This window comes from Pocillopora verrucosa, chromosome 3, assembly GCF_036669915.1.
Source record: "Pocillopora verrucosa isolate sample1 chromosome 3, ASM3666991v2, whole genome shotgun sequence".
Classification (NCBI taxonomy): Eukaryota; Metazoa; Cnidaria; class Anthozoa; order Scleractinia; family Pocilloporidae; genus Pocillopora; species Pocillopora verrucosa.
In genome coordinates this window covers 27,128,500-27,144,702 of record NC_089314.1, presented here as the reverse complement: position 1 = coordinate 27,144,702, position 16,203 = coordinate 27,128,500, and the positions used below count along the sequence as shown (strand labels likewise).

Below are 16,203 nucleotides of genomic sequence, written 5' to 3'. Positions count from 1 at the left end.
GAAATAACAATATGGCTTCCAGTAGGGCGGCGCTTTCGTCGTCTCAATTCACTCCAACTCAACCGAGGCTTCATGGTGCCTGTATTCTTCCCGGACACATTCTTGTCAATGAAAGATTTCATGAAAGTGACGTTGTGAAAACCCTACAAGGTAACGACTCGAATGTTTTTTTAGTTTAATATTAATGGTTCGCGGGTATTTCGCGCCAAAATTTAAAAATGTAAAAACAACATGGATGAAATTCACGTCTGCTGATGTTTCTCATCCCTTTTTAGCTTACATTCGCAGCACTATAATAACCCAGAGATTAATGCAGTTTAGAATCAGCCAGGAAGCTTTTATTAATTTATTTCACATGGAATTGTTTGACTTTTTTTCAGTCATAATTATAATTACTTAGGTGATTGAATGTAAATGGCCAATGGACTAATATTTTGATTGTTGGAATGAATGGTTAAGAAATAATTGGCTGATTGACTTTCTGAATTATGCAACCAATCAACTAGTGGGTTATCTTCATGAGTAATTAAAATTGCTGGTAGATTTACAGAATGATTTACTGCATACCTGCCTGCCTGGATGACTGACTCAGTAACTTATCACCTAACTGACTGTATGACCAATTAACAGAATACCTGGATGGCTTGCTGATTGTCTGACTAACTTACTTATTTATGAACTAATTGACTGGCTGGTTGGCCCACTGACTTACTGACTGTCTGATGGACTGACTGCATAATAACTTGCATACTGACGGTCTGTGCAATTGACTCATTGATTGACCAAATGCCTGGCTGATTAAGTTACTGCCAATCAGACTAACCTTTAGGCTGGCTGACTAACTGACTTACTACCCAACTGTAAGTGACTGACTGACCCCAAAGGGTGACTGGCATGTGATTTCTCCCTACAATATCACCCCTGAATCAAACATTAAGGTAACAATAATAAAGGAAATGATCACCAACTAAAGAAGTTCTCTTTGTCTGCAACCTAGGAAATGTATAGAGAACAGTATGGAGAATATGCATACTGATGTGAGGGTGTAAAGGGTTAACTGACTGCCTGTCTAAGTGACTGATAGACTGACTGAATAGTACTGGTAACTTGCAGGCTGACCAACCAACGGAGAAATTTACTTATTGACTAGCTGAATGACCAATCCTTTAAGTGATATCTTGACAGAAAATCATGTGAATATTCAAATGGATGACTGCATGGGAGTGGTGGATTTCAACCCATCATCAGATGTTGGTGTGGTTTATCTCTCTGAAGCAGATCTGGTCAGTGGATACAATTACAAAGAGAAACTGCTCAAATTTGGAAAGGTATAACAGTATTATTATTTAACATTATCTATATAATAATAATAATAATAATAATAATAATAATAATAATAATAATAATAATAACAATGATTTAGCAGTGGACAATCCACAAGGCTCTTCCCGTCCACTGTTCCAGGTCAAATTGGAGTTTGGAATGTTGGTTTTTGCTAAGGGTGAAAAACTGGATGACCCAGAGAAAAACCCCTAGAGCAAGGATGAGAACCAACAACAAATTCAACCCACATGTGACATCAGGTCCTGGAAGTGAACCCAGGCTACAGTTGTGGAAGGGAAGTGCTCTCACCACTGTGCCATCCCTGCTGCCCCTAAATATTTTATTCAGGATATCCTTTAGACAGGATGCTATTATCAAAATGAAATGCCATTCCTTTGAATTTCAGGCATCATTCAGAAAAGTAATAATTGCTGAAAAGACATCACTTAGCTCTCAGTACTTTTATGAACTTCAGAAGTTCATTGTAATGGAGAGAGGACTGGTACTTCTTCCTGTAGCATCACCTGTTGAAGCTGGCAGGATCTTAGCTCAAATGGTGAGTTACTAGGAAGGAAGGGCTGGGTCAAATATTACATGACTGTAGGGAGAGTTGGGAAATCAACAAAATTGTAACTTTTTTAAAGGCCAAGTTACCCTTTGTTTGTCCTGGTAATTGCAATGTTTGATGCGCACTGCATCCTTAACTGAAATATCAGTGTAGGTATAAATTTTAAACCTGTTGGTAACTGGAGATAACTTTCCTTTAATCTGTACATGCAATTGCTATTTATTGTGTAAAATAAGAGATTGATTTGCTAAGAGGTCCAAAACTTCTTTCCAGGTTTTGTTGGAAAGTAAACCCCAAAGCAACCCTTACCGCATTAAGATGAAACCACAAGCCACAGATCAAGCTGTACTTACAACTCTACAGAATGTACCAGGAGTAGGACAGAAAAAAGCTGTGGCCTTATTATCTAAATTCAACAGTAGGTATTTTCTGGCTTCTTAGTGTTATAACAAAAATTTCGAACTGGTTTTCTCTTAATATGTGCAATTTAGGAGTATTCCAGGAAAAAAACAACATAAAGTAATAATAGCATGTTTGAGCAACAACAAAAGCAATCTCTGATTTCACCCAATTTTCTTGTAATCCTCAAACTACCCTTAATAAAAAAAGTATTGTTCACAGCTGCTACACCTATTTTCACATTCATGCATACAGTGTAAATGTTGAGAGCAGATGGCATTTTGTTCAATTTTTGTCATTTGTACTTTGTGGTAAATGTCATGCCTTGCCTCTTTAATATCTTGAAAGAGTAAAAACTTTCTTTGATCCCAAAAACCTGAAAGGCTGAACAGTATAAATAATGCTCTCGTAGAGCACTTATTGGAAAAAAAACATATTGCTTTTCAATACACAAATTAACTTAAAACTTTCTCCATTTTGGTTTTTAGGTATTGAACAAATCTGTAAAGCTTCAGTTGCAGTAAGTTACATGATCACTTGTTAGTTTTATTTTCAATTATTCTCGAACACTTTGTTGTGTAAACTATGAGTGGTGCAGGTGCAATACATTGTTTTTAAGTTTTCATGTTAAATTTGGGATGTCTGTACTGTTGCAGTTTCTGATCATAATATGTATATAACATTTGCTCTGAGATATTAATATATAATGTACATTTTGTTTCAGTCTCTTGCCACTGTGGTGGGTAATGCAAATGCGCTGCAAATAAAAGACTTTTTTTCGGCTACAAATGCAAGGAAACAATAGGAGAAATAGTGTAGTGTAGGTTTTGGAATAAAACAAGATTTAGAAGAAGGCTGAAGAATTTTGTAAAGAGGATGTTTATTCTTGTGTGATCAGTCATCTTTATCTAATAAAAATCATCACAAACTGGTTACCCCCAACAAAACAGACTTTGCATTCAGTAAGTTCATTCATAGCTCACAAAAGTAAGCAAGAAGAAAAAATTATATGTGGCAAGCTTCAAAGTTTTGATTGTTTCTTTTCTTGGTCATACAATCATATAGACAATTGCCCAAAGAAAAACTTATTGTGTAAAATAAAATAGAGTTAACCCTTTAACTCTCAAGCTGCTACACATTTTCTTGTAAATTATTTCCAAGAATTTGGTATTAGATCAAGATAACAAATTCTATCTGATAAGTTTGAGTATTCTCATTACCTGTTTGCTGGATAATGAATGATATTATAGTGAGAAGTTACATGTTAATCAGTACTGGGAGTTAAAGTTAACAGTGATGTAGGTTTGGAACCAGTTGTGATGTATATTGTTTGAGTAAACATTGGAAGGACAATTGAAACAGAAGAATATCATCACAATGTTCACTAGGACATACAGTAGGTGAGATAGATTACAGCCGCAACTAAAATTAATGCTGTAACATTTATTATAAAATAAATGAAATACCAATTGCACTCTCATTGGTTGATAGTTGTGTTAAAATGAAAGTAAGTTTAAAATGTGAAGAAGTTTTGGGATTGTAGATATTTTTGAGCAACTTGATATTTTTTAAAAGCAAAGGAAGACTTTTAATGTGTTTACGTAGCTCCATCTACGCACTCATGGAGGCCAGGAGAACCCCTTTAACCCTAAAAAGCATCTGATTTCTCCATACAACATCACCCCTGAACCATGCATTTAGGTCACAAGAATAGAGGGAATGATCACCAACTAAAGAAGCTCCTGATTGTTAAACAAATTCTCCTTGTTAGCAACAATATTGAGAATATGCTTACTGATGTTAAGTGTAGAGGGCTAAGTTAACCAATCCATCAACAATATCTTCCATTTGCATAGGTATTTCAAATTCTGCCAAAGCCCCTTGTGTTTAGGTAAGGCTCTGTTAACACAAATAAAATCCTAAAATGCTTTTAAAAGTTTATACATTATTGCCATTTAATGTATACAGTTTCAACCTACAGATAAAGGAAATAACAGTGTAACATACAGGTATATTAATAAAATGCAGAAAAATGTTGATATTAAATAACTACAATGTTTCAATGTCTCATCCACAGTATGAAATTGCAAAAGTCAAGTAAGAACATGTCAATTTTGTACAAATACCATTGCTTTGACTATTTACAACATGGTTTAATAACTTAGAGCTATATTAAAATATAAGAAAAAATAAATATGACCTTGTCTAGTTCTGTTCTGTTATTGATTTGTAAGTTTAAAATCTTAATGGCAATGAGTACATGAATCGAATTTGTCTTGGTACCTGATCTAACACACAAGGGAAAGATTACAGTTTTTGCCTTAACCCTTCAGCTCCCAACTTCTGATTATTATTTATTCTCCCCCCTAGCTACTACACATTTCCTTGTCAATTAGCTATGAGAATTTGGTGTTAGATTGCGATGACAACTTCTATCTGATAAGTTTGAGTATTCCCATTACTTGTTTGCTGGATGACAAAGATATTGTAGGGAGAAGTTACATGTTAATCACTCCTGGGAGTTAAAAAAGAGTTAAGAATGTAGGAGGATACCAAAGAATTGTTTCATTTTTTTTAAATCTTTCATGGTTATAGAGATTTGAATTGTAATGTTCACGGCAGCAACACTTTGTCTTTATTGCTTCATCTCATGGTTGACTAAAGATCACATGTTGAAGTCAATTGGTGAAGCTGAGAATTCTGAAGGGTGCTCCAAGCGACAGAAAACACAGTACTTGTGATTTTGTTCATCATCCAATTGTGCAATAGAGAAAGGCTTGCTGCAGTTTTGACACTGAAAGTAAAAGGAATAAAGAACACTTTGAGGGTTTGAACCAATGACATGGTACAAAGACTGCAAAACAAAAAATGGTAAAATCCCAGTCACTTAAAAATTGAAAGGCACTATAAATAGGCGTTCAAACATAAAACAAATTCATGTTGTTTCATTAAGGAATATATTCCACGACCCAACTGTATAAAAATGTTAACAGTAAAAAGTTGAACAAACCTGGACAATTCTTAACCCAATGTTCTTTCTGTGTTCTAGTACCACTGGTATATCATCACTTGATTCAATGTTCCACATACGCACAGTTTTATCCTGAAATACAAAAATTAATAAATAATAATTACTTTGAATTCCATTCACAGCAACAGTTTTTTCATGCAAACTTGAAATCCTTCAGAGGCTGTTATTTTAATTTGGTAAGAAGTACCACTGGTTCCTGAGATTATGCACTCAAGTGTTTTGGTATACCTCCAAAAATTGGACACAATTAAAGTTAGAAACTAACAAATTTTGTTTGCTCTCTTGTTCAAGGTAAAACACTAACAAGCTAAATAATATCAACCACCTAAGAATAATACTTAATCTGCTCTTGTACTTTAAAAAATGGTACAAAAACATGATAATTAACCCACAATGAAATTGATTACAATTATAGGGCCAGGAGGCTACGTGAATGGGAAGTTTTTGGTTTAGAATGAAAACCTTGTTAAAAATCCTGAAAGCCCTTCATTTAAAAGTATAACACACTAACATTTGAGCAGGATATTATCCATTTCTGGTCTGTGCTAAATCTGCAGTCATTCACCCATCCTGTGTGACCCTGAAAAAAACCAGGAAATAGTCAGTTTAACATGCTATATAATTCATAGCGCAAGGTAATGATGTATGGAGCACAGCAAGGTTTATAATTCATGACCAGGAGCTCAAGATTTTTTCCCTCTGGCTCTATCTGACCCAGTAAATAAGCATTTGATCATAGGACAACCCCTCAGTTGTCTGTCCTGCCTTTCTTCTTGCCTTTCCCTTCTTCCAGGGTTGTACATAGGACTGATGGCATTTTATGACTCTACTAAATGTTTGACATAAGAGTGCACATGAGCCTGTATGGGTCACATGATAAAATATTAACTTTCTATTCCCATCTGAATTATGTTGATTTAACTCAAAACAGAGGAAAGGAAAGTACTTGCAGTGCTGCTCTAAAGATCTGTAAGTGCAAATTACAAATTAACCCAGCAAGTAACATTCTAGAATCTTACTTGAACTTATTTTACTATAATGTAAAACATAACATATATATTGAAAGTAACATAAAGTCTAGTGAGAAATAATGCATATTCTCCATACTGTTATCTACACACTGTTTTAAGATGCAGACATGGAGAATTTGTCAAACAATCAAGAGCTTCTTTAGTTGATGATCAGCTCCTTTATTCTCCTGTCCTTAATGTTTGATTCAGGGGTGACATGGTGAGGAGAAATTGGATACCAGTCACTCGTAGGGGTTAAAGGGTTAAAATGATGTGTAAATACCTTGAGGGCAAATTTCTGACAACAATTTTCAACATCCCATATAACCAAAGTTTCATCATATGATGAAGAAACTAATATGCCACCTGCAATGGAGACAACATCACAGAAACATTGAATGAGTGAAAATGAAAAATAAAATCAAGTTGAGTGATCATCAATTTCCATTAACTGTATGACTGAAGTATTTTTGATATAACATCCATAATCATCTTGAGGCAGAATGTACTTAATCTAGTACCAGGAATCAATTAAAATAATAATTTTATTAATTAATAAGGCATGGATCAAACAAACACAAAACAGGATCAATTTTCCAACTCACCATCTTCACTGAAGTTGCATGCACTGATAGAACCTTCATGTCCTTTGGAGAGAGTGATTGGTCCATGATTCCTGGTTAATGAAACAGGTTTAACTTTAGAAATAAATTAAAACTAAGGAACATAAGATCACAAAGTACATGTAACAAAACTATTTCATGACATATTTTATTTGATGTGTTTTTCAAAGGTAAAGTTTCAATGAAGTAAGAGAGAGTTAAAAAAAAATTGCTTGCCTTACTCATGCTATGAAGAAACATTAAAAAAAATGTATTGATAAGGAAAGCAAGAGGATGGCCTTCTAGTATTTTCCTATATAAAACTTAAAGCAGCTTGTAAGACAAAGACCATCTATACTTTATGGATAAATATTTGATAAAACCATGAACAATTATAAATTACCCTCTTCCACCCCCCTCCTCTCCCCTCCCCCCCCTCTCTCTCCAAATGGTACATTCTGATGAGTACCCCAGCAATGCACCTAGGCTTTTTCAAGGTGTCTATTGGGAATTGCAAATCACAAATTCTTCCTCAAAATTTCTATGACCTGAGCTATTTTAAATTCAGACATGGAGGATATCCTCCTGTACAACTATATCTCTTAACAACAATCCTGCTTTTTAAGAATTAGCTACAGTACAGAAGAATTATATAAAGTGGGTGATTTCTGCCATTCTTTACATCTACTACACAACATTACTATTTGCTTGATAAAGGACCCTAAAATATAATGCTTGTATAATAAAGTTATTCAAACAGCGCTTTGGTACCTATAAACACCAGTGGCAAGATCCCATATCTTAATATTTTTATCCCATGATCCTGTGGCCAATAAGTGTTCATCACTGCTGAAGGAACAGCTGGAGATAACATTGATATGTCCCCTGGAGATAAAAAATGAGCTAAATTATCAACTAATTGATGCACCATAGAATCAGTGAATAAGTAAATAAGACATTGTGGGCAGAGTATCATACACATAATTTCTTAGCAATTTGTCTAACATGCTAAGGGGTATAGCAGACTTAATGCAATCACTGTCCAGCTATGAAAATTGGATTGTAATGACAAGCAGTCATACTACCAAGATGAACTTAACAAAGAGTTCCCTATCATTCCAAAGAGTTATGAAAACTTAAATTCTCCTTACAATTTCATTTCACCATCAAACAGAAAGGTTATGTGAATTGCAATATAATACCAGGGGATATTGTTTGCAATAAAATCAAATTATTTAAATAACCTACAACGAAATGTGCTCACAGCAGTTAAGTGAATTAGTTTTCGGGGAGCTAAAGACTTAATTCATAGCTACTGTCAGTAATAATTATTTAGTACATAATATGATATACGAAGCCTCAAAGCTGACTTGTAAGCCTCACCCCATTGTAAGAGTAACATTATAATCATTTGTAAATGTAAGCATGTCTGTGATCTTTGTTGTTCTGTCCATGGAGGTTGTACAAATCCTGTTTTGGCTTGGAGCAAAGCGACAACATGTAACTGTACTCTTGTGATCTGATAGTGAAGGTGACCATAAGGAGAAACTAAATGAAATATTTAAGAGATACTTGTACTATTCCTAGAGGTTTAAATACTGCACATCTGATCACAAAAATTTAAATGGTTATGTAGAGAAAACCATCCTGAAGTCTAAAGATGTGAATTTTCTTTTATCATGCAGTGTTGAACACAATATCTAATGGAAAAGCCCTCAGAGTAAGCAAATATCTTTAAGTTACCAGGTAACATCCCTTTTTATAAATTTGGCCAGAAAAACAAAGCATAAACTCGATAAAAAATTCTTACATGTCAGTAGATACGTTTTCTCAATTCCTTTCCTTTATTATTTACTATGGAAAAAATCCTTGAATAATTCTGAGTTTTATGGAATGTTCTTCATATTTAGTGTTTCCTTGTTCATCAGAGCAGGATTTTCCATCAGTTTCACAGAGATATTGATTTTCACTCTTTACTGATTGTTTTGATCACGAAAAACAATGCAAATTAGAACACAAAAGAGTGTCACCAATATGTTTGTTAGCAATGTAATGGAAAATAAGACAACTCAGTTAAAAGATGTAGTGTCTTACTAATTTTACCCACTGTGCATTTTCCAATAGACTCTTTATGTTTTTAAGATAAAATAATCCTCAGTGATACAAATTCCTTAAAGGCACAAACATGCGACTCCCACTGCAAAAAACAATTATACTACTCACTGAAAAGTTTCTTGATGAGATATCCTTCCCGGACATCCCACACACTGACAGCAAAATCCAAGTCACTACTGTTGACAAGGTAACGTCCATCATGAGAGAAGTGACATGATGTTACTATACCTTCATTCATTGCTTCCCACTAGATAAACAAAAGTAAAAAAAAGTAAATCTGTGAATGAGTGCCTCATCTGTTCAACAATTTAAAAAAAACTCCTCACCACTTTGATGACAGGACAACTAATAAAAAGACTTATCAAACAAGATGGGTTGCCTTCAATTTTCTCTTGTTAACAAGAAACTCAGGATTGAGTTAAAAGCCTGACTTGGCTGTCTCCCCACAATTAATTTGAGTCCAAAGTAATTTTCTTTTTGCCATAGAAACCCCAGTTAACAGTAAGTGCATGGCCTTGCACTAATTTCTTGCAACCTCATGCTGACCAACCGCAGGCCTCTCTTTATATTTACTTTCATCATGGTATTCTGTATTATTAAATGAGCAGAGTTGAGTGTTTTTTACATGCAATAAAATAACTCTCTATTCCCTTAAGAGTGACTAGCATATCCATATTTCTCCTTACAGTATAACCACTGAATCAAACATTAAGGACATGAGAAAATGGAAAAAATTGCTAAATAAAGCCATTGATGATTTGACAAATTCTCATTGTCAGTAATAATTTATATGATAAGCTCAAATATGCATGCATTCTGATTGGTTCTCACTTATGATCTATTGGAGGACAGACGTATAGATGACGTCATCATTAAAACTTTTTTTTAATTCTTCATTATATTTAACAAATAAATTCCAAGTTGCCATGTGTCTGTTCAGTAACAGATAATAGAGGATGTCAAAATGTGGTAAGAACATCAGTGACACACTTGACTGCGCCTCTTGTGCCACTTTTTTGTTCTTACCACATTTTGACGTCATCTATGATCTATTACTGAACAGACGCACAGCAACTTGGAATCTATTTGTTAAATATAGAGAACAGGATGGTGGCTATATTTACTGCTATTAAGGTTTAAATTGGGTTTCAGTATGCTCACCAGAATTGTACCAGTCTGAATATCCCAGACGAGAAGCCTTTTATCCCATCCACCTGAAGCTATCCTAGACCACAAGTATAATTCATATTAATAGTATAGTTCACCTGGATATATTGATACTGAGAGCTCTTTTACTGAATCTCCAGAAAATAACAATATGTGTTTGCTAAGGACACAATCTAATTCATTTTAATTTTCAAAATTAACAGTGCATTTTTAGGATCTAATCACAAGGATAGATGCTAACAAGTGTAACTTAGCAAGCTAAATCATCCATTAGCCCCCTCCAACAGTGTTTTTTAAAGAAAAAGTATTTCAACTTTCATCAAACCTGGCATTGTTTGGGTCTGTATGGCAGCATGTAACATAGGAATCATGACCTTTAAAGATATTGACTTGAGCTCCAGAATTGGCATCCTAAAAAAAAGTACACAAGTGTACATGATGTTAAAAAGAATGTTAAGGTATGCATTTTTAATCACACAATGTGTGTGGAACTATGGAATTATTAAAAGTAAACATACAGAAATTAAGGCAGCCAAACCAAGCTGTCATACCCAGACAATCTTATTTCAACATAGTAGGTGATTGTATTACACATGTAGATGTGATTACACTAGTCTTTCATTGTAAAAGGCCAATATAACTTGGATATCAAATATGTGCACCTTTTCAAGATGATGAAAATTTTTGTAACATAATTATACATTAAAGAGGAACCAAAACCTTTACAGCCTTCTTTACCTTCCCAAGCATTGGATAAGCTGCAAATTCCATAATTATGTAATTATGATAAATGGGTAATGCATATTTCACCTTGTTTTCCCAACATAACTTGGACTAGATCAAATTTGTAACTCTCCTCACTGTCAACTATATAATTATTTTAATGTTAGTACAGAGAATTTAGTACTGGATCAACTGATTATCCTTAAATTGCTATTTTTATTTATACTCATGACCTATCTGGTTGATATTGTATTGATATTGTAAGGAGAAATTCTGTCTTGGTCACTCATGGGAGTTTAAAGGTTAAGGTAGGTCGAAAAGTGGCAGCTAAAATAGCTGATGTGGACTTACCTATTATCTACACAAAGTTATAAATCAATCCTAACTATTAAAAATGTTTATAGAAATTTTCTCACAAAAATATACAAATTGTTAATTGAACCTTTCTATTAAATATGTTTACAGAAATATTTACAAAAAATATATACAAGATTGTTCATTAAACCTAGCTATTATCAAAAAGAAAAAAAATGTAAAAACATATATTAATTTAAAATACCACTAATAAGTTAATAATAAATGAAATTGGCTACACCTTTTTTTAAATAAAATGAATCAGAAGTAAGTGGATGAAAAAAACCCACCCAAAGCCTCAGAGTCTTGTCATGTGAAGCTGTAACTATTTTGGAGTCCTCAAAGGCAAATGAACAGCTGTTTACAGCATCTTTATGTCCTCTTAGAACTTTTATCTTAACCTGTAGAGGAATTTAAAGGATGGAGAAGAAACTTATTTTCATAGTAACTAAGTTAATCTCCTTTGCAAAATCTGTTCAATTTCTTCTCTTTATTAGGACCTTAAACGGTTCTGGCTCAATATTTGCTTACCCGATGCAAACCAGGGAAGTCCTAAGAGAAAAAAAAATCTTACAACTATGTTATTTTGTTCATATTTTTCCTATGAAAAGACTGAAAATTTTCAACATGAATTATACTTGGCTCTTTGTCAAAAAATGAATCTGGTATTCTTATTTCTCTTGTCACTGAAAAGGAGTGACTAGGTTTTCATCTCAATTTTGCGATCGAGTCTTAAAATTTTCTTATTACACATTCCGCTACAATTACTATGACGCATATGTTAATTTGTTTATCAAAAGTTATCCATGCTGTAATGTCTTACAGATCGAGACAAACAAAAGCCGTGATTTGTCATTGACAGTGTTTGTTTTGATCATACCTGTGCCAAGGACTGATGCTCCCACGTCGCTCCTTGTTGTACGTCACTATCAGAGTCTTCTTCACTGGGCATTTTTTTAACTGACCTTACATACCCTTTCTAAATTTGTTGTTTACATTCACTTAGGCAACCTTCATCCGCCATATTTGATTTGATAGTACCCAAAAGGTGTATGGGATAGTTTGTACCCAGTTTCCCGGAAACGGCAAATAAGGCGAAAAGGTAGTAACCGTAAGTTACTTCTTGGAAAATGTCAAAATTCAATTTTCCTTATGCAAATTTTCTCCATTTTCTAGTATTACATTACCAAATGTTAAAAGTAAACACGCTTACAATTTTATAACCTAGTTTTGATCTTTAATTTCTTTGATCTTTAAACACTTTGCAAGAGACAATTTTCCTGGAGTGCAAGATACAAACACAACATATCGGAAAACGACTTTTCGATACTTTTCTCGCCAAAACACAATTGGATAATAAATATTTTACCAAGATCAGAGTAACTTTTATTCAAGTTTCAACCATACCAGTTCTAAACCCATAAAAGATGTATCGATTCTCCTCCAAAGCAAAAAGAAACCCGACACGTTTTACTAAGGATCAGTCCGAATGTTAGGCACGAATTTGTTTTCGATTAATGATGAAAAGTTAAATTTTCAGCGGAAAGTGTCGATTTTTTTAGCAGCCAAGCTGAGAAATAATACATCGCCGACTGCGTGGAAAATTTTCTTGTCTTTGTTGACGCGAAAAGGTCGATCTGTCCGTCACTACAATAGAAATTCAACACTTTATATACCGAAATTTATTGAGGAGATGGATGATTTTATAAGGTTCAGCACTCGCGTGCGAAATAAGATATATAATCGATCAAGCATCGCTCAGTACAGAAGAAGAATACTCACCATTTCGCGTTGATTATTTTGTGCTACGTGGAGGGTGCCTGTACTAAATCTATCTCAGAATGAAATTATATACAGTAAATGCAGTGTAGTTTAATTTACACAATAGAATGCTGAAAAGCAGGTTGTCATATTTTGCGTAAAAGTTCCGTTTTATAATTAGTTTTCGCCTTTTCACGCTGATCCAGTGATTTTCCTAACGTCACCATTGGTTTCGGGCAGTGCTGGGTTGAGCATCCTTGTGTACTCTTGAGGCGTAATATTAATTATCATTTCAAACTGGCCATCATGGGAAATTTAATTCTCTCTTTTATGCACTGCAAAACATGTGATCAAGTGTTTTTTTTTTCGGGGGGGGGGGAAGGAAATGCGAGAAAGACGGACTCTTGTCTACTTGTGTTGTTACTCTTTCGCGCTCCGAAAAAAGAACGTCTGATCGCAGGTTATACTCTGCTGTTGTCTCAAGTTCTGTGCCACATATAAGGTTTTAGTATTGTTGGCGTGTATTCGTGTTCAGTTCCTAAAGTCCGTGCTCGAGCAGACATGCGCGCGGAGTGCGTAAATAACCCTTGAGATCATGACCACCGATCGGCGTCAAGTTTTCTCCGGCCCTATGAGTCACAAACCTAATTCTGTTATTAGAAGTCAGTGATGTTCCTAGCTTTCCATGATTTCCCTCTTCGCTCGCAATGTACCAAGAATGCTCGTAATGTTTTCAAGGTCTACCTTGAGAAAACTAAACGTCAATTCTCTAATTCTCAATCCTGACTATTCTGAACCTGAATCAGAATTGATGATAGTAATGATATAACCCTTAAAAGATTTTATCCCCAGGAATCGAGTCTTCACTTCTGTTCAGCAATTGGTCTCCTTGTTAAATTGATGACCTGCAGCACAGGCATGTATGAACATGAGACTGCTATAGCTCTACAAAAGGACTTCCATGTTGATCCGCGCAAGTGTTAATGCAATAGATGTGATCTTTCTTCTCGAAGTGCGAGGCACCAAAAGTGCGTACAATTTTATAATACATTTCCGCAGCCAATTTGCATCTTCTCTCTTCTTTGCTGATTCCTTGAAAGAAATACCAGATGTCCAACAAGGCATCCATAACGCCACGCTTGGTTCTGCTGTGTACACGCCTATGGCAGGACTGTATCATGTCGCGAAGTAGCGCTTTGTCGCAGGCCTCTCGAGTCCAGTTATAGTGGTTACCCTGTGGAACATATCATTTAACAGGTATTAATATGTTTATGAGTATAACTCTGACTTCTCGGGATAGAATATACGCTTTAAAAACTCCATTATTTTAACTGCCTAGCGCTCTTCAAATTTAAAATTCAGTGGAAAAAATTTGAATGGCTTTCGTGCCAATAAATATATAGAGAGCACTGTTCATATTCCAATGTCCCTTTTTTAATATCTGAATCTGTTTGATGTGGTGGAAGCTTGCCTTTATACACAGACAACTTAATTGTATGTTTTTTCTCGTGGCAGGTATGATCTCCAAAGCCGCGCAACTCTAAGACGTTGGCTACGAATACTATGCGAATTTTAATAATAACCTAGAAAAAATGTTCAAGTTTCTTTTTTATTATAAGAGTCCATTGTCGCAAAGAATACGCATAATTCCTTTTAAGGTCTTTTAACTTTGGGCCCATGATAACATGGCTGTCAGATCAAATATATTCGTTACTCCTTTGCGGGGAAATCATGGCACCTTTATCAATATTCGAGGTTAGATAAATTTTCGGTCTTTATGTAAGAGGACGGAATTTGTTACTGTGACATAAATAACCAATTTTCTCAAAGCAATTTCAGTAGTAAACATGATAACTGTGAACGAGGAATGACATTGATCGTTTCCTTCCCATTTTGGACACAAAGTATAACATTTTTGGTGAAGAGTTCCACAAATTACGACGTAACGCAATTCAACGGACACGTTCTTCGTTATGCACTCAAGCGAAACACACTTACACATCCATAACATATGTCGTGTTTGTCACAAGCCGGCGTGAACTCTCTCTTAAACGGTGCGTTGATTCCCATAGGTGTACTGCAGCCGTTTGTATTTCTATCCGCCTCACAAACTCTACCAGAGCAAAACGTGAATCTCAACACAAACAGGCCGAGAATCAAGACAGGATCTACAAAAGCCATAAATCACGGTGATCTGACCATGTACGGTGTTCTTGAACTCGTTTAAAGATATCATCGCCTGGAGACGCGCTTTTCGTTAGGAAAAGCTCGCTCAAGGTTCAGCCATCTTGCAACCACACTTGAATAACTTTGTGAGTGGGATTTTTTTAAAAAGTAGTTTCTTACTGAAGTATACGAAGAACAGAAGTTATTACAAGGGTTTTGTCGATGTGTCAATGAATTATCTATGACATCAACCTGCGCTTTTTCCACCAAAATACTTCCTATATGTTACGGTTGCTATAACAACGGACTCTGGTGGTTTTACTGGTGACTAGACAACTCAAACAGAGCAGGAATAAGTAAAACTATAAATCTATTTTGTCTGCTGAAAGAAGCATCCTTCCGACTTTTTTACTGTAATAGTCTCATCACTCAACTATCGCTCTAATTCATGTACCAAAACGAAAAGTACCGACTTTCCGGCCAGTTCTGGGTGCATTAAGATCTCCTCAAATGTCAAGACAGGCAATAAGAATAAAGGAAACGATCAATAAGTTACGGACACTTTAAGACTACCTTGTATTTTATTTCAGTTACATTAAAGGTCTCCATCTCTGATTATTGACCCTCGTCATCAATTTAATTAGGTTTGCACTGAGCAGACTTTGGTGCTGTTTCTTTCTTAGCGAATAAAGCTTTATTGAGAGTAAAATAGGAGAAACAAAATTCATTTGCTCGTTATTCTCTATTCTGATCAGTCATAATCAGAGCCCTAATTTAGCCATGGCCATTCTTGAGCTCTGATCAAAATTTATTTTTTCAGTGTAGGTGTCTTAAGCCGAAAACCATAAAGAAAAAGTTGCACGAAAGATTTGTACAAGCACCGATTCAATGCTGAAAAACAAGCGCGTCTGTCTTGGAAGCAAATCACTGCTCGCTTGATCTATTGGTCCTAAGACAAAATGATAAGCACGAATGGTCCTATTT

General features: G+C 35.0%; 3 protein-coding genes across 3 annotated transcripts; 1 reads left to right on the top strand and 2 right to left on the bottom strand.

The window, feature by feature from the left end:
* The first annotated feature begins 11 nt into the window (after nucleotides 1-11).
* LOC131772364 (Fanconi anemia core complex-associated protein 24-like) lies at nucleotides 12-4,113 on the top strand. The gene is made up of 6 exons (XM_059088264.2): nucleotides 12-150; nucleotides 1,186-1,328; nucleotides 1,730-1,879; nucleotides 2,165-2,309; nucleotides 2,779-2,810; nucleotides 3,015-4,113. The coding sequence occupies exons 1-6, from the start codon at nucleotides 12-14 to the stop codon at nucleotides 3,093-3,095; spliced, it is 690 nt and encodes a 229-aa protein (XP_058944247.2). The 3' UTR covers nucleotides 3,096-4,113.
* On the bottom strand, nucleotides 3,240-13,374 carry LOC131772363 (WD repeat-containing protein 88-like). The gene is made up of 12 exons (XM_059088263.2): nucleotides 12,173-13,374; nucleotides 11,583-11,693; nucleotides 10,541-10,626; nucleotides 10,210-10,273; nucleotides 9,157-9,295; nucleotides 8,317-8,452; nucleotides 7,705-7,818; nucleotides 6,937-7,007; nucleotides 6,615-6,697; nucleotides 5,833-5,901; nucleotides 5,301-5,393; nucleotides 3,240-5,084 (listed from the first exon to the last, which is right to left on the bottom strand). The coding sequence occupies exons 1-12, from the start codon at nucleotides 12,242-12,244 to the stop codon at nucleotides 4,956-4,958; spliced, it is 1,167 nt and encodes a 388-aa protein (XP_058944246.2). The 5' UTR covers nucleotides 12,245-13,374; the 3' UTR covers nucleotides 3,240-4,955.
* Nucleotides 13,375-13,379: 5 nt separating this feature from the next.
* Nucleotides 13,380-15,470, bottom strand: LOC131772365 (uncharacterized). The gene is made up of 2 exons (XM_059088265.2): nucleotides 15,052-15,470; nucleotides 13,380-14,287 (listed from the first exon to the last, which is right to left on the bottom strand). Exons 1-2 carry the CDS (start codon nucleotides 15,232-15,234, stop codon nucleotides 13,991-13,993), a joined length of 480 nt encoding a protein of 159 aa, XP_058944248.2. The 5' UTR covers nucleotides 15,235-15,470; the 3' UTR covers nucleotides 13,380-13,990.
* Between the last annotated feature and the right edge of the window lie 733 nt (nucleotides 15,471-16,203).